This window comes from Aedes aegypti, chromosome 1 (assembly GCF_002204515.2).
Source record: "Aedes aegypti strain LVP_AGWG chromosome 1, AaegL5.0 Primary Assembly, whole genome shotgun sequence".
Lineage (NCBI taxonomy): Eukaryota > Metazoa > Arthropoda > Insecta > Diptera > Culicidae > Aedes > Aedes aegypti.
In genome coordinates this window covers 30,440,505-30,462,971 of record NC_035107.1, presented here as the reverse complement: position 1 = coordinate 30,462,971, position 22,467 = coordinate 30,440,505, and the positions used below count along the sequence as shown (strand labels likewise).

At 37.8% G+C, this 22,467-nt stretch overlaps 1 protein-coding gene across 1 annotated transcript; it reads right to left on the bottom strand.

The window, feature by feature from the left end:
* Positions 1-1,150: 1,150 nt before the first annotated feature.
* Positions 1,151-1,898, bottom strand: LOC5563979 (NTF2-related export protein). The gene is made up of 2 exons (XM_021838653.1): positions 1,655-1,898; positions 1,151-1,596 (listed from the first exon to the last, which is right to left on the bottom strand). The coding sequence occupies exon 2, from the start codon at positions 1,560-1,562 to the stop codon at positions 1,203-1,205; it is 360 nt and encodes a 119-aa protein (XP_021694345.1). The 5' UTR covers positions 1,563-1,596; positions 1,655-1,898; the 3' UTR covers positions 1,151-1,202.
* Between the last annotated feature and the right edge of the window lie 20,569 nt (positions 1,899-22,467).

Genomic DNA, 22,467 nt, shown 5'->3' with positions numbered 1-22,467 from the left:
AACATTTACGCCCAATGCTAAAAATACTTCATTTGGCCAACCGCAAACTACAGTATTGGAAAAACATTTGCAATTTTTTAGATTTTCTATACATAATGGTCAACTTTGGAGGCTCATATCCCAGTTATTTGTTGGTCGATTAGGATGAAATTTTCACAGCACGTCATATATAACTTGTATTTGACCATATATTTTTAAGAGATTTTTCCATCACGAGTTCAAAAGTATTAAACCTAACACATTAATCGTGGCAGTAGAAGATTTCAACGATTTTTCTCTAAAATTATTGATTATTTTATTTGACATTTGTTTCAATGTTTCAACATTGGATGTTCTACGCAACTCAGGAAGGAAACTTCATAATCATTTCTAAAAAAAATATTTTGAATCCTTTGCACACAGCATACAACATGGCAGACCTGAAAATTTGATTGAAGATCAAAAGCTTGTTGTTAAGACAAAGTTTAGATTTTCTGTTAATAAGTGGATACAGTCATTTTATATGTTTGTGACATCCCGCATAAACAAAAACTATATCAGTACAGTTTCCCGAAAGGTCGACAACCATTTGCAACAATATCTGAATGATTTTGGTTACAATGAAAAATAACAGTATATCCACCATACCCGAAACGTTTTTAACAATTCGACGAACGGTAAATAGGAAAATCACAATGTGGGGAATAGGCGGTTAAGTTATGTAACCATTTGAAAACGTCGATTTTCTCGAACAAAATTTCTCATCAACAGTTTTCCAAAAGGTAGATATACTGTCCATTTTTCGACAAAATCAATGTAAGCCAAACAGTGTTGATACATTTGAACCATATGTTTCCAAGGGAAATAAATAACGTATGCATAATTATTGGATTACGGTTCTTTATTGTATTTTTACCCTATCCTATTCTGTTATGTAATATAATGTCTGGAGCAAGCACTAGGATAATTTCTGAGGCTTTTTCTCGAGGAATTTGAGAAGAAATTTTTGAAGAATCAGATGAATAGTTATGTAATTAACCACTTAATTTTGCACTTTTTAAAGATTTGAATTAAAATAGAAAACTAGACCCGCTACCAGCCCTGCGATGATTCAATTGCAGTTAAATATCACCTCAAGGATATTCTTTCATTCTTTCTGAAACTCACGGAATATCGTCTTCCAATGCATCCATGTATTGATCGATTCCCTTAAAAGATAGCATCTAGCAACCGGAAGCAGCGCTGCAATCACTCGCAATCTTCCACTCGTCGCCCTGAGCTGTAATTGTGAATGTCTTCAGGAAATGTTTGGTAGAATTGTCCTGGAAGATGACCGTTCCCGAAACCTTGATGATGAACGTCAGCTGCGAGGGCACAGCGTCGCCAATGATCGGCTGAGCGAGCAGGGTGTTCATAATGTGTTCGAAGCGGGGCAGTTCCTGGAAGTACTTCTGGATGTTGTCCTTCCCGTTGGCACCATTTCCGTTCCACACCAGCAAACCGTTGTCCATGTAGAGCCGGGTCATCTGATGCCGCTTCTTGGCTACTTTTTCGTTGTACAGTTTGATGAATTCCTCCTCCATCCGACAAGCGGTATCGATTTTTGGTGCGCAGTTCCTACGGGGATTGGGTTTGAACCAAATATCCAACAGATTGGCGAAAGATATGTACTTACTGGGTCGATCGCAGTTGTCATTTTTTTTTGTGAATTGCTGTTTTGTAAACTTAATTTCAACTCGACTTTTATAAATTAATTGCAAGCTTTGAACAGTTTTAATATTAGAATAAGAAGTAAACAATACAGCTTGACAGTTTTCCTTCGACGGCAATCCGACGGCGATTTTTTTTAAATGTCGCCTACAAATACCAACAAAATGTAACTATTTGTCGAACTGTTAAATGTTGGGCAGAGGTGGACACACCACAACGCAGAACAGGGTCACCGAAGCGGAACGCGGAACCAGGATTTCGGTAGGAAAGAAACAACTACAACTTGACTACTGTACGCAACGAGAAAGCTTTAATAAACACGTCTGAACGGATCGAACATCACATTACGGATGAATGGCAAACTTTCCATTCTCCCTTTCTTCCTTGCTATTTGGCGCGCTCGCCGCCTGCCTTAGGGCGCTGCCATAGTAAACGCGTCGAGCGACGCGTCCGCGTGTGCGAGCCCGCAAAGCAGAATATCAACAACAGGAAATCCTTTGATCGCATCGCGTTCGCGGACGCAGACGCGTTACTATGGCCTCACCGTTACTGGCGCATGCGTCGCAGCCTCACTCATACAGCTACATACATCCAGTGCTGCCGCTTTGCATACGAGGCACAATCATTGCATACTCCAACACTCCTCCTCAATGTTGTCCTCGTACTCGTCCGCATCCTCTCTGCCTTTCTTTGCCGGGTTGATCTCCTCCTGCTTCAAACAACGTAATCAACCAACCGGTCGGGTCGAATTCCACGATTGCTCCTCCTGGATCGTCTAACTTTCCTCCAGTCATCAGCATCCGTATCCGAGTTTCCACTGTGGGACTCCGCCACTTGCAACGGCTCCACTTCCTCGCTTGAAGTGCCCGCATCGAAGTATTCTTCTTCTTCTTCACGTTCTTCGGCTCTACTCGGCTTCTTCTCCGAATACCAGCTCACCACACCGACTGGTGAACTTCTTCCCTTCGTTGTCTTCTTCTCGCCAATTATCGGCCGCTGGCCCTCCACTTTCTTCTCAACCTTCGTTAGCTTCAGCCGATACAACGAACCCGAATTTTCTCCGATCACCACCTTCTTTCCGGATGCATCACAAATATTGCAACCATCCTTCTTAAATTTCACCGAAAACTCTTTCGCCGTCAATCTGTCCACTGACACGAGTCCACTCGCCAACGACGGAACATACAAGACGTTGGTAAGCTTCACCTCAACTCTGCTTCCATTTCCGTCCTCACCGTGCACTACACCTTCGCCACAACCAGCGGCGGTAACCACTTTACCGTTCGCTAACACTACACTCGGGCCTTTTCTTTCTTTCAGCGTTTTGAAAAAGTTTCTATCGCTCGTCATGTGCCGACTTGCTCCACTGTCAATGTACCAGCACTTTTGCTGATCCACTCCAGCCATAAAACACACACTGGCACCACAATTTTCGTCCTTCGCTTGTCCTGCGTTTTGCCTCACGCGCACTCTGTCGTCCAGCTTCTTTTTCTTCTCTTCACTCTCTCTTTCTAGCTCCTGCTTTGCTAGCATAAACGAACGACAGTTGCGACGCAAATGACCGGGCTTGTCGCAAAAGAAACACCTTCTCACTGGCGTTCTATTGCCGAGTCCACCCACGCTTTGCACTTCATTTTGCACTACAACACTTTTCATTGCCTTTGTTTCACACATTTCGCCGGAACGCTCTCTCCGACGCTCGAACTCATCGATCAGCTTCGACTTCACAAGCTGCATCGTGATGTCCGCATCGGCACGACTCTCCAACGCCGTGACCAAACCACCGTATGAATCAGGCAAACTGCGCAGGATCATCGCAATCCGCAGCGATTCCTCCAGCTGTTGGCCTGCATTCGTCAAACGGTCGAACAAATCGTCCAACACCACCAGATGATTCTCAAGGTCACCTTCTTCCGCGAGATTTAACGAGCACAGTTTCTTCAGCAAAGATACACGTGACGTTACCGTGTTCTTCTCGTGATAAGCACGCAACTGATCCCAAAACGCTTTTGCACTGTTTGCTTCCTTCACCAGTGCAAACTGGTTATCATCAATACACAATCCGATAGTGGCACGAGCTTTCCGGTCGTCCTTCGTCCACTGATCGGTCACTACAGCCGGCTTCGCATCACCGACCACATACCACAGCTCCTCCCTGGTCAGGAGCATCTCCATCCGGAACTTCCATATTTGCCAATTATGGTTGCTCAACCTGGCAAACGCAAACTTGTTAACATCCGCCATTTTGTCCACACAAAATCACCACCGCGGAGAATGATGGAATATGCAATGCTGTTTCCTCTCCGTGCAGTATTCGGTGAGTGGTAACCAAGGTGGCAACCCTGAATGCTACCCACTGCACCATCGTGCGAGCGCGCCAAAAGCGCATCAATGAGAAGGAGAAGACGAAGCAAAGTGTGCTTTTTTTCATTCATCCGTTTATATTCAACCCGAACAGAAGTGTATTAAAGTTTATCTCGTTTCATTCACACAAGTGTTTCATTCCTTGTCCGGTTCCTTTTCTTCGGTGTTTCGCTTCCGTTGTGCCGTGTCCACCTCTGCCCAACAGGTTAATGGTCCCAGAGGAAATCCGAAATTTAATTTCCGGATAGTTTAGGAAGAAAGTGTGAGAAACTGTTTTCCTGTTTCGGGTGTTCGCGCCGCGTGTGATTGGATTTTGTTTCCTGCTGTGGTGATTCAGTTCGGAAAACAAAATGGCGGAGCAGAACAAATTTGCGTTTGCCAGGTTGAGCAACCACAACTGGCAAATCTGGAAGTTCCGGATGGAGATGCTTCTGACCAGGGAGGAGCTCTGGTATGTGGTGGGCGATGTGAAGCCGGAGCCTGTTACCGATCAGTGGACGAAAGACGACCGGAAAGCCCGTGCCACCATCGGTTTATGTATCGAGGACAATCAGTTCGGTTTAGTGAAAAACGCGAACAGTGCGAAAGCTTTCTGGGATGAGTTGAAAGCATACCACGAAAAGAACACGGTTACGTCGCGTGTGTCTTTATTGAAGAAACTATGCAATGTGAATCTCGCGGAAAGTGGTGATCTCGAGTGTCATTTAGTAGTGTTGGAAGATTTATTCGACCGTTTGTCGAATGCGGGGCAACCGCTGGAAGAGTCGCTGCGGATCGCGATGATTCTGCGCAGCTTGCCCGACTCCTACGGAACATTGGTGACGGCCCTAGAGAGTCGTGCCGATGCTGATATCACCATGCAACTGGTAAAATCGAAGCTACTGGATGAATTCGAGAGGCGGAAGGAACGATCCGGTGAATCGTTTGACATGAAAGCGATGAAAAGTGCAATGCAAAGTGTGGGCGGTGTTTCAGAACGTGTGTGCTATTTCTGTAAAAAGCCTGGCCATGTACGTCGGAATTGCCGGCTTTATCTGGCGAAGCAGAAAAGCGGTGAAGCCGAGAAGAAACCTGGAGAAGAAAATTCGAGCGGCAGGCAAAATGCGAAGAAAGTGAAAAACGAAACCTGCAGTGCCGGTGTGTGCTTCATGGTGGCGGATGATGGACAGCGTGAATGTTGGTTCATCGACAGTGGAGCGAGCTGCCACATGACAAGTGACAAGAAATTTTTCACGACGTTCGAAGACAAGTCTGGTCCAAATGTGATTTTGGCCGACGGCAAAGTTGCTGCCACAGCTGGATGCGGTGATGGTGTAGTGTTGTGTGTAGGTGGAGATGGAAATACAATTGAAGTAAAGTTGCGCGATGTGTTGTATGTTCCCTCCCTCACAAGTGGACTTGTATCTGTGGACAAGTTAACCGCGAAAGGATTTGTGGTGAAATTCAGAAAGGATGGCTGTTCCATTTGCGACGTCAGCGGTAAGGTGGTTGTTGCCGGAGAGCAAACTGGATCCCTGTACAAGCTGAAGCTGGCGGAAGTCGCAAGGAAAGTGGAAGGTAAGATGCACAATCATAATTGTCAACATCAGTGGCATAAGCGTTTCGGGCACAGAGACCCGGCAGTATTGTCTAAGATTGTCGATGGCAAATTGGGCGTAGGCGTGAAGGTCACGGATTGCGGCATCAGACAAACTTGCGAGCCATGTTTGGAGGGTAAGTTGTCGCGGAGTCCGATTCCGAAAGTAGCTGAAAGAAAATCGAAGCGTGTTTTGGAGTTGGTCCACACAGATCTCTGTGGTCCAATGCGAACGACGACGCCTGGTGGAAAACGATTTCTGATGACGATGATCGACGATTTCAGTCGATACACGGTCGTTTATCTACTGGAGAAGAAATCGGAGGCTGCTGGTAAGATAAAACAATATGTGAGGTACGTGGAGAACTTGTTTGGGCAGAAACCACATGTTATCCGATCCGACGGCGGTGGTGAATACGCCAACGAAGAGTTGCGACGGTTCTTTGCTGACGAGGGTATTACGGCACAGTATACGACTGCGTATACGCCTCAGCAAAACGGAGTGGCGGAAAGGAAGAACAGATCGCTACAGGAGATGGCTACAACAATGCTGTTGGATGCTGGTTTGGACAAGCGTTATTGGGGAGAAGCTTGCGTTGCTGCTGCATACTTGCAGAACAGGCTTCCGTCCCGGTCAGTAGATACGACACCGTACGAGAAGTGGTGTGGTCGCAAGCCTGAGCTGGGGCATCTGAAGGCATACGGGTGTCCGGCATATGTTCATGTTCCAGGAGTGAAACGTGGCAAGTTCGAGAGCAAAGCGAGGAAGTTGACGTTCATCGGTTATTCGGAGGAACATAAAGGCTACCGGTTCGTGGATACCGGAACGGATATGGTGACGATAAGCCGAGATGCGAAATTCTTGGAAATGCAGGATCCGAAGTGTTCATCACGGGAGAAAGTGAACGAAGGTAGTGAAGTTGAGTGGTACTCGAGGGCAGAGCCTATCGAAGTAGACAATTTTGGAACCGAGTTGGACAAAAGTGAGGAAGAAGACTATTTTGATTTGGACGATACGGGAGAAGAACAAGATCCGTTGCAAGTGAAAGAAGAAATTCAAGATTCTAGTGCAGACGAAACTCCTGAAGACATGCGTCGATCCAGGAGGAGTAATCGGGGTGTACCACCCGGTCATCTGTCGGAATACGTTGTTGGCATAGCAAGAGCCGACGGCAAGACAGAAGAGCAAGAAATCAGGAGGAGATATTCCGAGGAATGCAGCGAGGATCAGCATTGAGGAGGAGTGATGGAATATGCAATGCTGTTTCCTCTCCGTGCAGTATTCGGTGAGTGGTAACCAAGGTGGCAACCCTGAATGCTACCCACTGCACCATCGTGCGAGCGCGCCAAAAGCGCATCAATGAGAAGGAGAAGACGAAGCAAAGTGTGCTTTTTTTCATTCATCCGTTTATATTCAACCCGAACAGAAGTGTATTAAAGTTTATCTCGTTTCATTCACACAAGTGTTTCATTCCTTGTCCGGTTCCTTTTCTTCGGTGTTTCGCTTCCGTTGTGCCGTGTCCACCTCTGCCCAACAGAGAAAACAACTCACACACACTCACACACGGCGTGATCACTTTCGATCTCTCGGAACCTTTTTCCTACGCAATCCGGAACCTTCCTTTCGGCACTGCTGGGCCAATAACCTGTTGGGCAGAGGTGGACACACCACAACGCAGAACAGGGTCACCGAAGCGGAACGCGGAACCAGGATTTCGGTAGGAAAGAAACAACTACAACTTGACTACTGTACGCAACGAGAAAGCTTTAATAAACACGTCTGAACGGATCGAACATCACATTACGGATGAATGGCAAACTTTCCATTCTCCCTTTCTTCCTTGCTATTTGGCGCGCTCGCCGCCTGCCTACTGGCGCATGCGTCGCAGCCTCACTCATACAGCTACATACATCCAGTGCTGCCGCTTTGCATACGAGGCACAATCATTGCATACTCCAACATTAAAATGTAGTTCAATATTGTCAAATGCAAATGTGTGAGTGTGTTGCACAAATTTAAACAAAAACAATTTGCCGAATGGTGGCGGTGTATTTCCACCATATCTTGCTTGAATCCATTCCCAAATAATTTAACAATATCAGAGCAGTATCATATATTGATACTGATAGGTATGGGTTAATCTTACTGTTTGAAATGGTGAACAGCTTTGAAGTCCATATGATTATACATAAAAGCAACTATTTCTGATACATTAACAGTAATCGTTACAAGATGTTTGTTGTTTTTATAGTAAGACAAACTGTATTTTGCTATGCGGGATTTGGCATGAATGCCCTTAATGTGAATTTTGAAAGTTAAATTTATATCTAGTATGAGCCCTAGATAATTAACATCATCTCACCAATTATTGGAACCCTTCTCATCGTGACAACATGTCTACTTGAAGGTTTCAAATAAAGAGCTTTTGGTTTATGTGGGAATATTATTAGTGGAGTTTTGGATGCATTAGGAGATTTTTTTCATTTTTGCAAGTATGAAGGAAAAATATCCAAACTCTTCTGCAATCTACTACAGATGACACGCAGGCTTCGTCCTTTATCGGAGAGGCCTGTGTCATCAACAAACACAGATTTTCGACATCCCTGGGGTAACTCAGGTAAGTCACATGTGAAAATATTGTATAATATTGTTTCTAAAATGCTGCCTTGAGGAACACCAGCTCTTACAGGAAGTCTTTCTTGACCATTTTCAAAAAGTTTATTCATGGATGAAAGCAAGCTGATTGGATGATAGCTAGAAGCTTCTGCAGGATTTTTGTCTAATTTTTAAATTGGTATCCAAAGAATAACTACATTTTAGTAGTTGACTATTTATGTCTGCCTCTCTTTCATTCTGCAGGGAAATTATATGCTATTTGTCGTTTCACCTGGGTTGAAACATCGCTTCAACCGAGCCGAAATGACCGGTAGGTGTAAAAATTTACAGCAGAATGAAAGAGAGGCAGATAGAAAATAGCTGAGAGAGACTCGCGAAGAAGAAAAATATCAACGTCATATGCAGCCCAGATTTCGCTGTCACGAAACGTCATATCTCGCATAACTTACCCAAGAAACATTTGCCTATTTTATAATCATTTATTAAGCAATTTTTCACAACTACATACTGAATAGTTGCTTTATTATATTACTTTGCAGCTGCTACGCACACATTGTTCAAGCAAATCTGGCGAAATTATTAAGCTTCTTATCATTTCTCGCATAACTTCTGATCTCGCCCTAAAAGCCATTGGTAACCATGTGTGTAGCTCGTAGTTTCTGAGCATTTGAAAGGATTTTCATGCTATTTAACGACGCTATGGGGAAGAAAGGATCATTATCTACCTGCCCGTGATGTTGGTTTGAATGCTTATTCTTTCTTTTGCTCAGAAACAACGAGCTACACACGTGGCTACCAATGGCTTTTAGGGCGTTATCTCAGAGTATGCGAGATTTGGTGACTGTAATCATATATTGTAATGATGTTTATTCAGGTTTCACTTAGCTTAATTAGGATTGATGATTTAACAACGCTAGTTTAACAAACTACATTATTGCAGTTTAATTCAGCATCATGTTTAACAACATTTTAATTATTTCCAAGTGAAGCCTTTGTTCAGGCGTTGATCACACAAATTTAAAGCGTGTCGTTGTATATTGACTTTATACTACAACTTCAAAATCGCTTTATAAGCATTCATCTCAGCTTTTATTCAACTGATACAAAATTGATTGAAAACAAATAAATGACTAAAAATAGCTTACACTGTATACATCAAATGCAGTGTATACCTTTACCATGAATTAATAACCACACTTTTAAAAATTACCTGAATACTGGATTCAAACTCGAGACCTTCCCATCGTCAGCGGTATACCTTGCCATCTGCGCCATCCTTGAATTCATATATCAGCCTTCCAGTTCCCAATATAAACCTCTTGTAGCTGATTATTGATCATGCTTGAGCTTCTATTCAACAATAACTAATCAACACGTGCTATGCTGATCAACAACTGAATAAGCGCATTACTTCTGCTGCTGTTCAGTACTGATGCGAGCTGAACTCAGTCGGCTATTTATAGCGCACAGTGAGAAAATTTATTTCAATGCTGGTCAAAAATAAAGTTTATTCACAAAGTAAAAACAGTCTGAAATGAATAATCGAATTTCATAATAAATTTTAACTTGTTAAAACTTCAATTGAATTGTTCATCTAACTATACTAAAATTCATTTAATAAATGTATAATATTTTTACTACACTGTAAGAATTCTTAATATTGTGGCTATGTGTAGCAAACATAGATTTTTGCAATGTGTCCAGATACATGATTCTTATTTGTGGTACACATACCACGAGTTCATTATGCGTTCTTCAAATTTATGTGTGATAACAAATAAATTGTGTTTGGGAAATTTCTATATCTAAAACACAATTGGGTCCTTAAATTTTTAATGAAATCTTGTTTTTATTCAATAACACGGAAGAGCATGTTACTGCAACTCCTTTAGCAATTTTTCCCGCTCAAATAAGGACTATATCATGTTTAAACTTTAATATAAAAATTTGGTCCATGAATGAACCTTGACACTTTTGATCATGTTTGACGTTCGCTTAGTCGTCAAAAACACCACAGGGCTTTTAGTTTTAACACTGGGGTTGTTCCTATCTGACATTTCGGAAGGGACACGGAAAACAAAATATACCCAAAAATTTGGGTTTAAGCCAAGGGGTGTGACAAAATCTAAAGAAACATAAAAAAATGGTTTTCGAGCTTAAACCAACGGAGAACATTAAAAAATTGAGTAAACACGTGTTTTTGACCTAAACTTAAGCGTTTAGCACTAAAATTGGGACAGGGCTTTAGGACTCTATTCAAATAAAAATTATTTGATAACAATAATAAGATTCTTATAGGCTTGGTCATGGAGTAATGGGGTCATAGGGTAAAAAAAACTGTTTTGAACAACATAATTTACCACTTAGGCTGATACAAATATTAATTTTCTTCTTTGTCACCCCCACCCCTTCAAAAATCCGAAAATTTTGAAGGGGAGAAAAAAAAAGATTCATCATATTTTTAACATCAGTTTGGTTTTTTCAATTTACAAAGTAAAAAACAAGTAAAATAATGAACCAGAAGACGATTAAAAACAGTTTAACAACTATCATTAAAAATAAAAATTCAAAAAAAAATAACTTGTTTTTCATTTTTATTTTTTTGTTCCTTATTTATTTTTATCCCCCCCCCCCTCGTGCCTTCCAAGCGGTCTCGGACATAAAAGAAATTTAATATTTGTATCAGCCTTATTTATTGCAATAATATGTAACTACCGTGTGGGTTGAAGATTCGATCTAAAAGTTATCTCAAAATTGCAACTCCGTACTGCAGTTAAAAGTCCAGAAACTGCAGTTGGATTTTCTTTAGATATGCGCTAAGTACTTCATTCCGAAACTGGCACAAATCACAGCGGCTGAAGTTTGTCTCGCAGTTAGACCCGTAGCGTGGTTTCAACTTGGAGTATTGTGCGCTTGGAAAATGCTTTTTACGGGGGCCCTGCATTACTTAGCTGGGGTTTCTTTTCCTTTCTTCTTAGAGCTTCAAAACGCACCCGATGTTTGCCATAGTCGATCACTGAGCTGCAAATGAAATAGCAGATCAGTTAATAAGATCACTAATTCCACAATAAATTGTTCAACTTACTGCACTTTAATCTGCGGAGCTGAAGAAGTGTGGGGACTATTCAAAATGGATGCCTCGTCTCTGATCTGTTTTGGTTGTTGATATTCACGAATTCTCTCTCCATATAGGCGTTATGTGTGAAACTACATAGATTTTTGCCATGTGTCCCTACACATATTTTTTATTTAATAGTAATCTTGAATGAACCTTGGATGAATCCTATTTATATTAATTTAATGTGTGAGATAGTTCAGAATAACAGGGTCCTAAAATGTTCAATGAAATCTTGTTTTCATTTAATATTACGAAAGAGCATGTTACTGCAACTACTTTAGCATTTTTTCCCGCTCAAATATCGGATAAATCATATTAAAACTTCAATTTAAAAATTGGATCCATAAATGAACCTTGACACTTGAGATCATGTTTGACGTTCGCTTAGTCGACAAAAATACCACAGGGGTTCAACTTTTTAACACCAGAGCTGTGATGTTAAAGTCACCAAAATAGCTTTGGTGAGCGAATTTGACGGATAGCGCCGACAATTTTTGTCGCATAGGATTCATAGAATGTAGCGCGGTTGTTGCACCATGGCCAGATTCATTTCCCGAGCGCGTGCACGGAAAGAAATAACATTTGTGATTTAAAAAAAACAGTAGCGGAAAATCAACTGATGATCATTGTCGTTCTACTATTATCAAACATTTTAATAAAAATAAAATGCTTTTAGAAGTGCGCAGCAATGCTAAATCGGTCTGATGTATTCTGCGCAGTTCATATGTATTTTCCACACGTTCTCCTATAATTGTTTTTAATCTACTTCGATACCGTCAATCCGATGGCGTACACTCAGCTTAAGGTGATTATAAAACGAAGCCAAACAAGGGCACAAGACTGGAGAATCTGACAACAGTTTGCGTTGAAAACCAATCAATCTGCTTGCTTGCTGGTGGTGACTAATGGGATAAATTTTCAACGGTGAGAGCTGTTTGGTTCTCAAGTCTTGTGCTTTTGAAAATTGGAGGTGTGGCTTTGTTCTATAATCACCTTAACGCAATGTATAATTAAGTATTGAGTTGTAAATATTAGTATATATTAGTTGTGTTGCTAGAGGACATCTTGAAAATTCACTGAGATTCTTTCAGAAACCCTTCTGAAATTATTATATGTAGTTATTTCTTTGATCGCTCTGATTTTTCCAATAACCTCCTTGGGACTTCCTATTGGACTATCCCAGAAACCCATCTTGGGTTATTATGGAAATCTTTTCAGGATTCTGCTGTAAAATTCTGGAATTCTGCCGTAAAATTCTGGAATTCTGCCGAAAATGATTTAATGATTGCTTTCCAGTGTAATGGAATCTATTTTAAAAATCTGGGTTCGGGGATTCTCACAAAATTTCTCGGGATTTCTTCTGAAAATCCAATCGAAATTATTATTTAAATTCTAATATTTTCCTCGTAATTCTTCAGTATTTCTTCCGTGAAACTCTTTGAAAGTTCTTCAAAATCCCTTTGAGATTCTTTCCGAAAAATGTCTTAGATTATACCTATTATTCTAGAATACTCTCGGAAAGAAGCCTGAGACTATAATCAAAAAAATCTATTATTTCACTTCACTTTCTTCCGTGCAAATTCTTGGGATTCTTTCGGAAATTCCTCTGCAATTCTTTTGTAAATCCCAATGGAATTCTCCCAGAAATCCCTGTGGAATACTTCCGAAAATCCTGCTAAGAATCTTCCAGATGACGGGGATTTTTTTAAATCTTTATTTATGGAAATCATCCAAAAATTCCTCTGTAATTGTTTGTAAATCCTCCTTATATTCTTACAGAAATCCTTCTTATATTCTTACAGATTGATTGCTATTGATTTTATTGTTTCTGCCTGAGATAATTTTGTACATCCAGAATTATTCCGAAAATTCCTTCGTGATTCTTTAGAATTTTTTCTAAGATTTTTTGAGAAAAAAAAACTCTGTGATTCTTCTGGAAATTCATAAGGAAGTGTTTTTGATTTTTTTTCGTGATTTATCATTGATTTTCCTTGAAAATTTTCTTAAATCCTTGGCAGAATTTTCTGAAAATCCCTCTTGACTTCAAATGGAAATCCTCCAAGAAAACTACCATACAGTCACTGGGACTTTAAAAAAATACCTATGAGATTCTTTGATTACTGATTTCTTTTTCTGAGCATCTTTTGAAAGTGACTTTTAAATGGTTTTGGAAATTCCATTTGAAATTATTCCGTAAATCTTTCTGGAGCTCTTCTGGACATCGTAATTATTCTGGAAAATATTCATGAAATCGTCTGGATGTCTGTGACTTTTCATTGAATCTTCAGGGGTTCTTGCGAAATAACTTCTGGGATTCTTTTGGATATCACTGTAAAAACATTCAAAATCCATTCGAAATTCTCCTGAGATTGTTTCAGGAATTTACGAGAATCCTTAAAATAATTCCTTTAGAAATCTCCCTGATAATATTTTAGTGATTTCTCTGTGGTTCTTCTGTAAATCGACCTGGGATTCTTCCGGAAATCCTCCTTTAATTCCAAAGCAATTTCCAGAAGAATTTTCAGAAGGATATTTTTAAGAATCCTGTATATTTTTCCCTAAGAATCTCAGTGTATTTAAACAAAATACCAGGACAATTTACGGTTGAATCCCACAAAAACTTCCGGTGGAATTCTTGAATGCTTATCATTCAAGCAGAATTCCAGTCGTATTTCCGGATGAATTTCGGCAGGTTTTACGGAAGAATCCCAGCAGAATTTCTTGAAAAATTCCAGTAAAATTTCTGGAAGAATCTTTGAAAGATGTTTTGAAGTCCTCCAGCAGGATAACAGAAAGAAATCTGGGGGTATTGTAGAAGAATTTCCGAAAGAATCCTAGAGAGATAGTCGAAATAATAACAGTTTTCTTGAAAAATTCAGGAAACTCCCAGAGTCTAGAGGTAATTCGGGAAGAATTTCTGCAAGAATCCTTAACAGAAGGATTTGAAGGATCCTCAGAAAGATTTTCGAATGTATCCCAGAAGGCTTCCCGAAAGAATGCTAGAAAGATATCTGGAAGATTTCCTACAGGATTTTTGGAAGAGTCCCAGACAAATTTCAAGAATATGGACGTAAAAATCTCAGTGGCATTTCTAGAATAATTTCAGAAAGATTTTCGGAAGCATCCTCGAAAGTATTCTAAAGGGATTTCGAAAGCATCTCAGGTGATTTCCGGAAGAATACCAGAGGTATTCTCATAATAATCCCAGAAGTATTTCCGGAAAAAGGCCAGAGTTATTTTCGGAGGAATTCTCGACGAATTTGTAGTAGCGTCGTAGTACATTAGTGGTACATTTTTTGGCAAAATCCTCTAAAAATATCCAGAAGAATTGCATCAGGATTTTTGTTAGAATCTTCCATTGAATTTCCGAAAGAATCTTCGAGAATTTCGATTCGAATTTGATTCTGGAGTAATTTCTGGACCAATGTCTTTTTATATGCTGTATCAATATTTACAAGTAATTATAATAAACAAGTATTTATGGAACAATAACAATTTTAATTTATCGCCATAATTGAACGACAATTTTAATGAGAATGTGCATCCACCACATCATCCCTCTCAGAAGGATTATGATTCTAAATATTTTTTTTTTGCGGTGATTTAGAATTGTAATCACATACTAGTTTAATTGTATGTGGTGTCATTCAATATTTAAAATAAGATTCGTTAAGCCGAACATGTTGATCCTTCGACATGAACCAACGAGCATTGCTTGAAATAATGAGATTTTTTCGATTACTTTGATTACTGATTTCTTTTTCTGAGGATCTTCTAAAAGTTACTTTCAAATGATTCCGAACATCCCGTTTGAAATTATTCCATGAATCTTTCTGCAGTTCATCTGGACATCGGAATTATTCTGGAAAATATTCATGAAATCTTCTGGATGTCTGTGAATATCCTTTAAATCTTTCAGGGATTCTGGCGAAATAACTTCTGGGATTCTTTTGAATATCACTGTAATTTGGATTTAGAATTCTCATGGGATTATTTCAGATATTAACGATAATCCTTCATACAGAAGTGATGTTTCTGTGAATCGCCTTGGAATTCTTCTGGAAATCCTTCTACAATCTCAAAACAATTCTCAGAAAATTTTTCAGAAGGATATTTTTAAGAATCTCAATGGAATTTCTGAAAAATACCAGAACGATTTACGGTTGAATCTCACGAAAACTTCCGGTGGAATTCTTGAATGATATCCGGAAGAATGACAGTCGTATTTTTGGATGAATCTTAGCAGGTTTTACAGCACAATCCCAGCAAAATTTATTGAAAAATTTAGAATAGAAAGATATCCGAAAAAAAAACTCCAACAGGATTTTTGTAAGAGTCCCAGGAGTATTTCAAAGATATTGGCGTAAAAATCTCAGTGGAATTTCTTGAAGAATTTCAGAAAGATTTCCGAAAGCATCTCAAGTCATTTTTGGAAGAATACCAGAGGCATTGAATCCCAAAGCGATATCTGGAAGAAAATTCAGAAATAATCTCAAGATTTACAGCAGAACAATCCCAGAGAGGATTTGAAGGATTCATGAATGATTTAAGGAAGAATCCCGGGAGACGCTCCCAAAGAATTCTAGAGTACTTTCTGGAACATTTTTTTTCATATGATTTATATATAAAAATACTTTGATTCAAATATATTTCTTGTGTAGCATTAAGTTTAACTACAGACATAGCTCGTAACATCAATAATAAATTAAATTTATAAATCTTTTAAACACATCCAAATTAAATAACAGTTCACAGAGTAAAATACCATTCTCATGAGTTTTTGAGAATCATATGGTCGGTGTTTAGATAGACCAGACTAGATGAATTTTGGAGCTCTAAGGATACGTAAAGAACTCCATCAATTTTAAATCTTCCATGTTATTTTGATACAAATGTATCATCAAATAGATAAGTTCCATTATTACAGTAAATATCTATAATATTTTGATGTTTCACATGTTTGGGGTACATTTTTCTTACTCGATTGAAAAAAACACTTCTGAACCAAGTCTGAACACGGACCATATCTATGTTTGCTATTTGATATTTAAATTCTTGAATTGTGCTGTATCAATGTTTACAGGTAATTATAATAAATAAGTATGTATAGAACAATAACAATTTTAATTTATCCCCATAATTGAACGACAATATTAATTAGAATGAGCCTCCCCCACATCATCCCTCTCAGGAGAATTTTGATTCCCAATATCTTTTTTTTTGCGGTGGTTCAGAATTGAAAATATCAAAAGTCTATTGTAATCACATCCTTTTTGTTCAATAGCATGTGGTGTTATTCGATATTTAAAATAAGATTCGTTAAGCCGAACATGTTGATCCTTCCACAAGAACCAACAACAAGCATTGCTTATGTTAAGAGATTTTATCGTAATGCACAACCAGCCTAAACGTTCTTCCCCTTTTGTATATGTACTAATTATAATTTCAAATTATTTTAATTAAATTAGTTGTGTTGTCTACTATTGTACACGGCAATATGTTTCAAAATAAGTGGAGCTGCTTTTAAAACAAACTTTAACATCGATCAACCAAACCATAGAATATCCAATAGCGAAAAAATAATAATAATAACCGATCATTGCAAATCGAGCCGAACTGGCGCTCTTTCCGTGCGCACGCGCTCTTTCCGTGCGCACGCGCTCTGTCCGTGCGCACGCGCTTTCTGCAGAGCTGTCAAACAGACTTTTGTGCCTTCCTTCTTTCGCTCTCCTTCAACTCAACAACTCAGCACGATCCACCTCGCGGTGGATTGGTGAGCTGTCTGGTTGTTGCAGATGAACACTTATCGTGTAGCGTGACATCATCATTGACAGTAAGCGTGCAACTCACCAGACAAACGATAGGTGTAATTAACAACTGGACTCAGGGTTGTTCTTTTCTGACATTTCGGAAGGGACACGGAAAACAAAATACACCCAAAATTTGAGTTTAAACCAAGGGATGTGACAAAATTTAAAAAAAACTTAAAAAATGTTTTTTGGGCTTAAACCATCGGAAAACATTAGAAAATTGAGTAAACATATGTTTTTGACCTAAACTTATGCGTTTGGCACTAAAATTGGGACAGGGCTTTAGGACCCTATTATGTGTCGCTACACATATACAAAAGTAATGAAATTTTCGCAGTGTAGGTTAATATTTTAATTATTTGTCGTACTTTTTCCATCTATTAAACATTATACAAATATAAAATATATTTCAATCAATAATCCTATGTCAGAAGACTGATTCAAAATATTTTCTAAACATAATTGAATATTGTATTGAGAAAGCATCAGTTATTATTGTATCCAACATGTTTTTATATATTAGTAAGTTAGTGGCGAATTCGCCAAGGGCGAAAAGCCACTCAAATAAAGATAAATAATAATAATATTAGTAAGTTGAACATTGCAATACATTAGGAATACAACGCAATTTTTAGATATTTTGTCCATTTTTCAAAAATTTGGCTATGGTGTGACCTCTTTTGTAAGGCTTCTTTGTTGCTGAACAATGTGTTTAGTAATCGTTATTTTGGACTCCTTTCCCAAGAAACATTTGCCTATTTTATAATCATTTATTAAGCAATTTTTCATAACTACATACTGAATAGTTGCTTTATTATATTACTTTGCAGCTGCTACGCACACATTGTTCAAGCAAATCTGGCGAAATTATTTAGCTTCTTATCATTTAGTGACTGTAATCATATGTTGTAATGATGTTTATTCAGGTTTCACTTAGCTTAATAAGGATTAATGATTTAACAATGCTAGTTTAACAAACTACATTATTGCAGTTTAATTCAGCATCATGTTTCACAACATTTTAATTATTTCCAAGTGAAGCCTTTGTTCAGGCGTTGTTCACACAAATTTGGAGAAGTTATAAAGCGTGTCGTTGTATATTGACTTTATTCTACAACTTCAAAATCGCTTTATAAGCATTCATCTCAGCTTTTATTCAACTGCCACAAAATTGATTGAAAACAAATAAATGACTAAAAGTAGCTAACACTGTATACATCAAATGCAGTGTATACATTTACCATGGATTAATAACCATACATTAAAAATTACCTGAAAACTGGATTCAAACTCGAGACCTTCCCATCGTCAGCGGTATACCTTGCCATCTGCGCCATCCTTGAATTCATATGTCAGCCTTCCAGTGCCCAATATAAACCTCTTGTAGCTGATTATTGATCATGCTTGAGCTTCTATTCAACAATAACTAATCAACACGTGCTATGCTGATCAACAACTGAATAAGCGCATTACTTCTGCTGCTGTTCAGTACTGATGCGAGCTGAACTCAGTCGGCTATTTATAGCGCACAGTGAGAAAATATATTTCAATGCTGGTCAAAAATAAAGTTTATTCACAAAGTAAAAACAGTCTGAAATGATTAATCGAATTTCATAATAAGTTTCAACTTGTTAAAACTTCAATTGAATTGTTCATCTAACTATACTAAAATTCATTTATTAAATGTATAATATTTCTACTAGGTTAATATTTTAATTATTTGTCGTACTTTTTCCATCTATTAAACATTGTACAAATATAAAATAAATTTCAATCAATCTATGTCAGAAGACTGATTCAAAATATTTTCTAAACATAATTGAATATTGTATTGTAGCCAACATGTTTTTATATATTAGTAAGTTAGTGGCGAATTCGACAAGGGCGAAAAGCCACTCAAATAAAGATAAATAATAATAATAATAGTAAGTTGAATATTGCAATACATTAGGAATACAACGAAATTTTTAGATATTTTGTCCATTTTTCAAAAATTTGGCTATGGTGTGACCTCTTTTGTAAGGCTTCTTTGTTGCTGAACAATGTGTTTAGTAATCGTTATTTTGGACTCCTTTGGATAACCTGCTCGGATGATATATCTATGTCGTATTAGGATTTTATAAAATACCTATTCAGCTTTTAATAATGTTCATGTTAAACATGGAAACAGCTGAAGTGCGAAGCAACCAAAACGTTAGTTCGTCTCCTGTACATCTATTTACACAATTATATTTGTTTGGTGGAATATTGGCTCTTTAATAGAAGGAAAAATGACTTGTTCAACTCATTAGTAAAACAATCTTGACAAGTCGGCAGAGATTCATTGGAGAAGTTTAATAAGTGTTGATTCTACTATTATTCATTCCAATGAAAATGTTGAACATTGACTTAAATAGGGTCCTAAAGCCCTGTCCCAATTTTAGTGCCAAACGCTTAAGTTTAGGCCAAAAACACATGTTTACTCAATTTTCTAATGTTTTCCGTTGGTTTAAGCTCAAAAAACATTTTTTTAGATTTTGTCACATTCTTTGGCTTAAACTCAAATTTTGGGTGTATTTTGTTTTCCGTGTCCCTTACGAAATGTCAGATAGGAACAACCCCAGTGGTCGAACTAAAACCCCTGTGGTGTTTTTGTCGACTAAGCGAACGTCAAAAAGGATCAAAAGTGTCAAGAATCATTTATGGACCAAATTTTTAAATTAAAGTTTAAACATGATATAGCCATTATTTGAGCGGGAAAAATTGCTAAAGTAGTTACAGTAACATGCTTTTTCGTGTTATTAAATAAAAACAAGATTTCATTAAAAATTTTAGGACCCAATTTGGATCTAAATGCCATCTTCTCAGCTCTTTGTAGGGCATTTTTTCAGCTGTCACCATTATTCAACAATAATAGGGTCCTAAAGCCCTGTCCTAATTTTAGTATCAAACGCTTAAGTTTAGGGCAGAAACACATGTTTACCCAATTTTTAAATGATTTTCATTAATTTAAGTACAAAAAACAATTTTCTATGATTTTTGAGATTTTGTCACGCTCCTTGGTTTAAACTCAAATTTTGGGTATATTGTTTTCCGTGTCCCTTCCGAAATGTCAGATAGGAACAACCCCAGTGTTAAAACTATAAGCCCTGTGGCAATTTTGTTGAAAAAGTGAATGTCAAACATGATCACAAGTGTCAAGGTTCATATTTGGAACTATTTTTAAAACTGAATTTTAAAATGGTTATAGCCGTTATTTGAGCTAGAAAAATTGCTAAAGTAGTTCGTATTATTAAATAAAAACAAGAATTCATTAAACATTTTAGGACCAAATTAACTATGTATGTTTATTTGTGACACTTGACTGTAAGTTGGGTAACCACTTTCATGTAACTATTGTTAAATTATTATTTATACTTCGATTATCATTAAAAATGTTATGATTAGTAACATTTTCCGATATCAATAACGTCGCAGATGATGATCACTACATTAAGAAAATTTAAATTTTGATATTTTTAATCCAATGTGATTCGAACTTTACCCTCGTTGTTCCATTACGTCGCCATTACGTCCATTACGTTAATCCATCCATCGCATACACGTCTTGGATTTGATTTGAAAAACATTTGAAATATTTGAAAATAACATAAAAAGACATAATATGTTTTGCTTGAATAAGAGAATATTCATATACTGTTATTCACATTGTTTATAAGTTTTACTAATCATGCTGGTCAACATTTTAAGTATTAGACACTGAAACTTTTGTACGATCTGTTGTTAATCAAATGTTCAATATTCTACTAAAATGATGGCTACAACCTATAAAAGCTTTTAATCAGTCAATTGTTAAACTTCTTATGTGTTGTAGAACAAAAGCTACTATATTTGCATTTTCGGAGGTTTATTCAGCTCTTATTCAAAACACAAACTGCAAGTGGAATAACAGCTTTTTATAAGCGGAAATTAATTTTATTCAATTAATGATTCAACTAAAAATTTGTTCAGCAATGGTTGCTGCTATGCAGCTTGTATTAAACACGTAAGTATCTTAAAAGCTACCAATAGGGTCCTAAAGGCCTGTCCGGATTTCAATGCCAAACGCTTAAGTTTAGGCTAAAAACACATGTTTACTCAATTGTTTAATGTTTTTCTTTTGTTTAGGTCCAAAAAACATTTTTTTAGATTTTGTCACATTCATTGGCTTAAACTTAAATTTTGGGTGTATTTTGCTTTCCGTGTCCCTTCCAAAATGTCAGATAGGAACAACCCCGGTGTTAAAACTAAGGCTGTGAACCGTTTCACCAGTTCGTTTAACTATTAGTTAAAATTTGACATTTCAATAGTTATTTTCCCCTCACATGGTTAAATTGAACATCGCAGTCGACCCATTTGAGCTTTGACAGTCGAGTAGTTATTTCAGAACAATGTTGACAGATGGTTAGTTATTCTCAAATTCACGGGAGCAAAAAATAACTTTCGAACTGTCAAGTTTAACCATGCTCCAGAGCAGGGTTATTTCTAACCGGAGGGGAAATAACTATCGAGCTGTCAAATTTTAACTTAAAGTTAAACGAACTGGTGAAATGGCCCTGTAGTGTTTTTGTCGATTAAGCGAACGTCAAACATGATCAAAAGTGTCAAGGTTCATTTATGGACCAAATTTTTAAAATAAAGTTTAAATATGACGTAGCCGTTATTTATGCGGAAAAAATTGCTAAAATAGTTGCAGTAACATGCTCTTTCGTGTCATTAAATAAAAACAAGATTTCATTAAACATTTTAGGACCCAATTGTTCCTTGGGTATGATCTCGCTCTAAAAGCCATTGGTAACCATGTGTGTAGCTTGTTGTTTCTGAGTATTTGAATGGATTTACACGTTTTTTAACAACTCTATGGTGAAGAAACGATCATTATCTACCTGCCAGTGGTATTGATTTGGATGTTTAAGAGAAAACTCAGCGATCACAGAAAAAGAAGACCGTCTTCGCGAGTCTCGTCTCAGGAAAATAGCCATCAACATAGTTATCACAATGCACTTTATAATACAAAAATCATTTGGGTGTACGTTTTATCTCAAACTGTAGAAAAAAGATACTTGTATAAATAATTGTTATTTACTATACATTTGATGGGTACTTTGTTAGCGTGCAGTTGACTAACACGGCTATCATCTGCATACATTTCGGCGCACTCATCAGGTCTGTGCACGGGCCGTCTGTGCACACCGAATAATTTCCACCCACCGAAAAGGCCTTTCAGAAACATTCGCGGATCTTCCGCGCAGATGTCGCCCCGCACGGCCTCTCC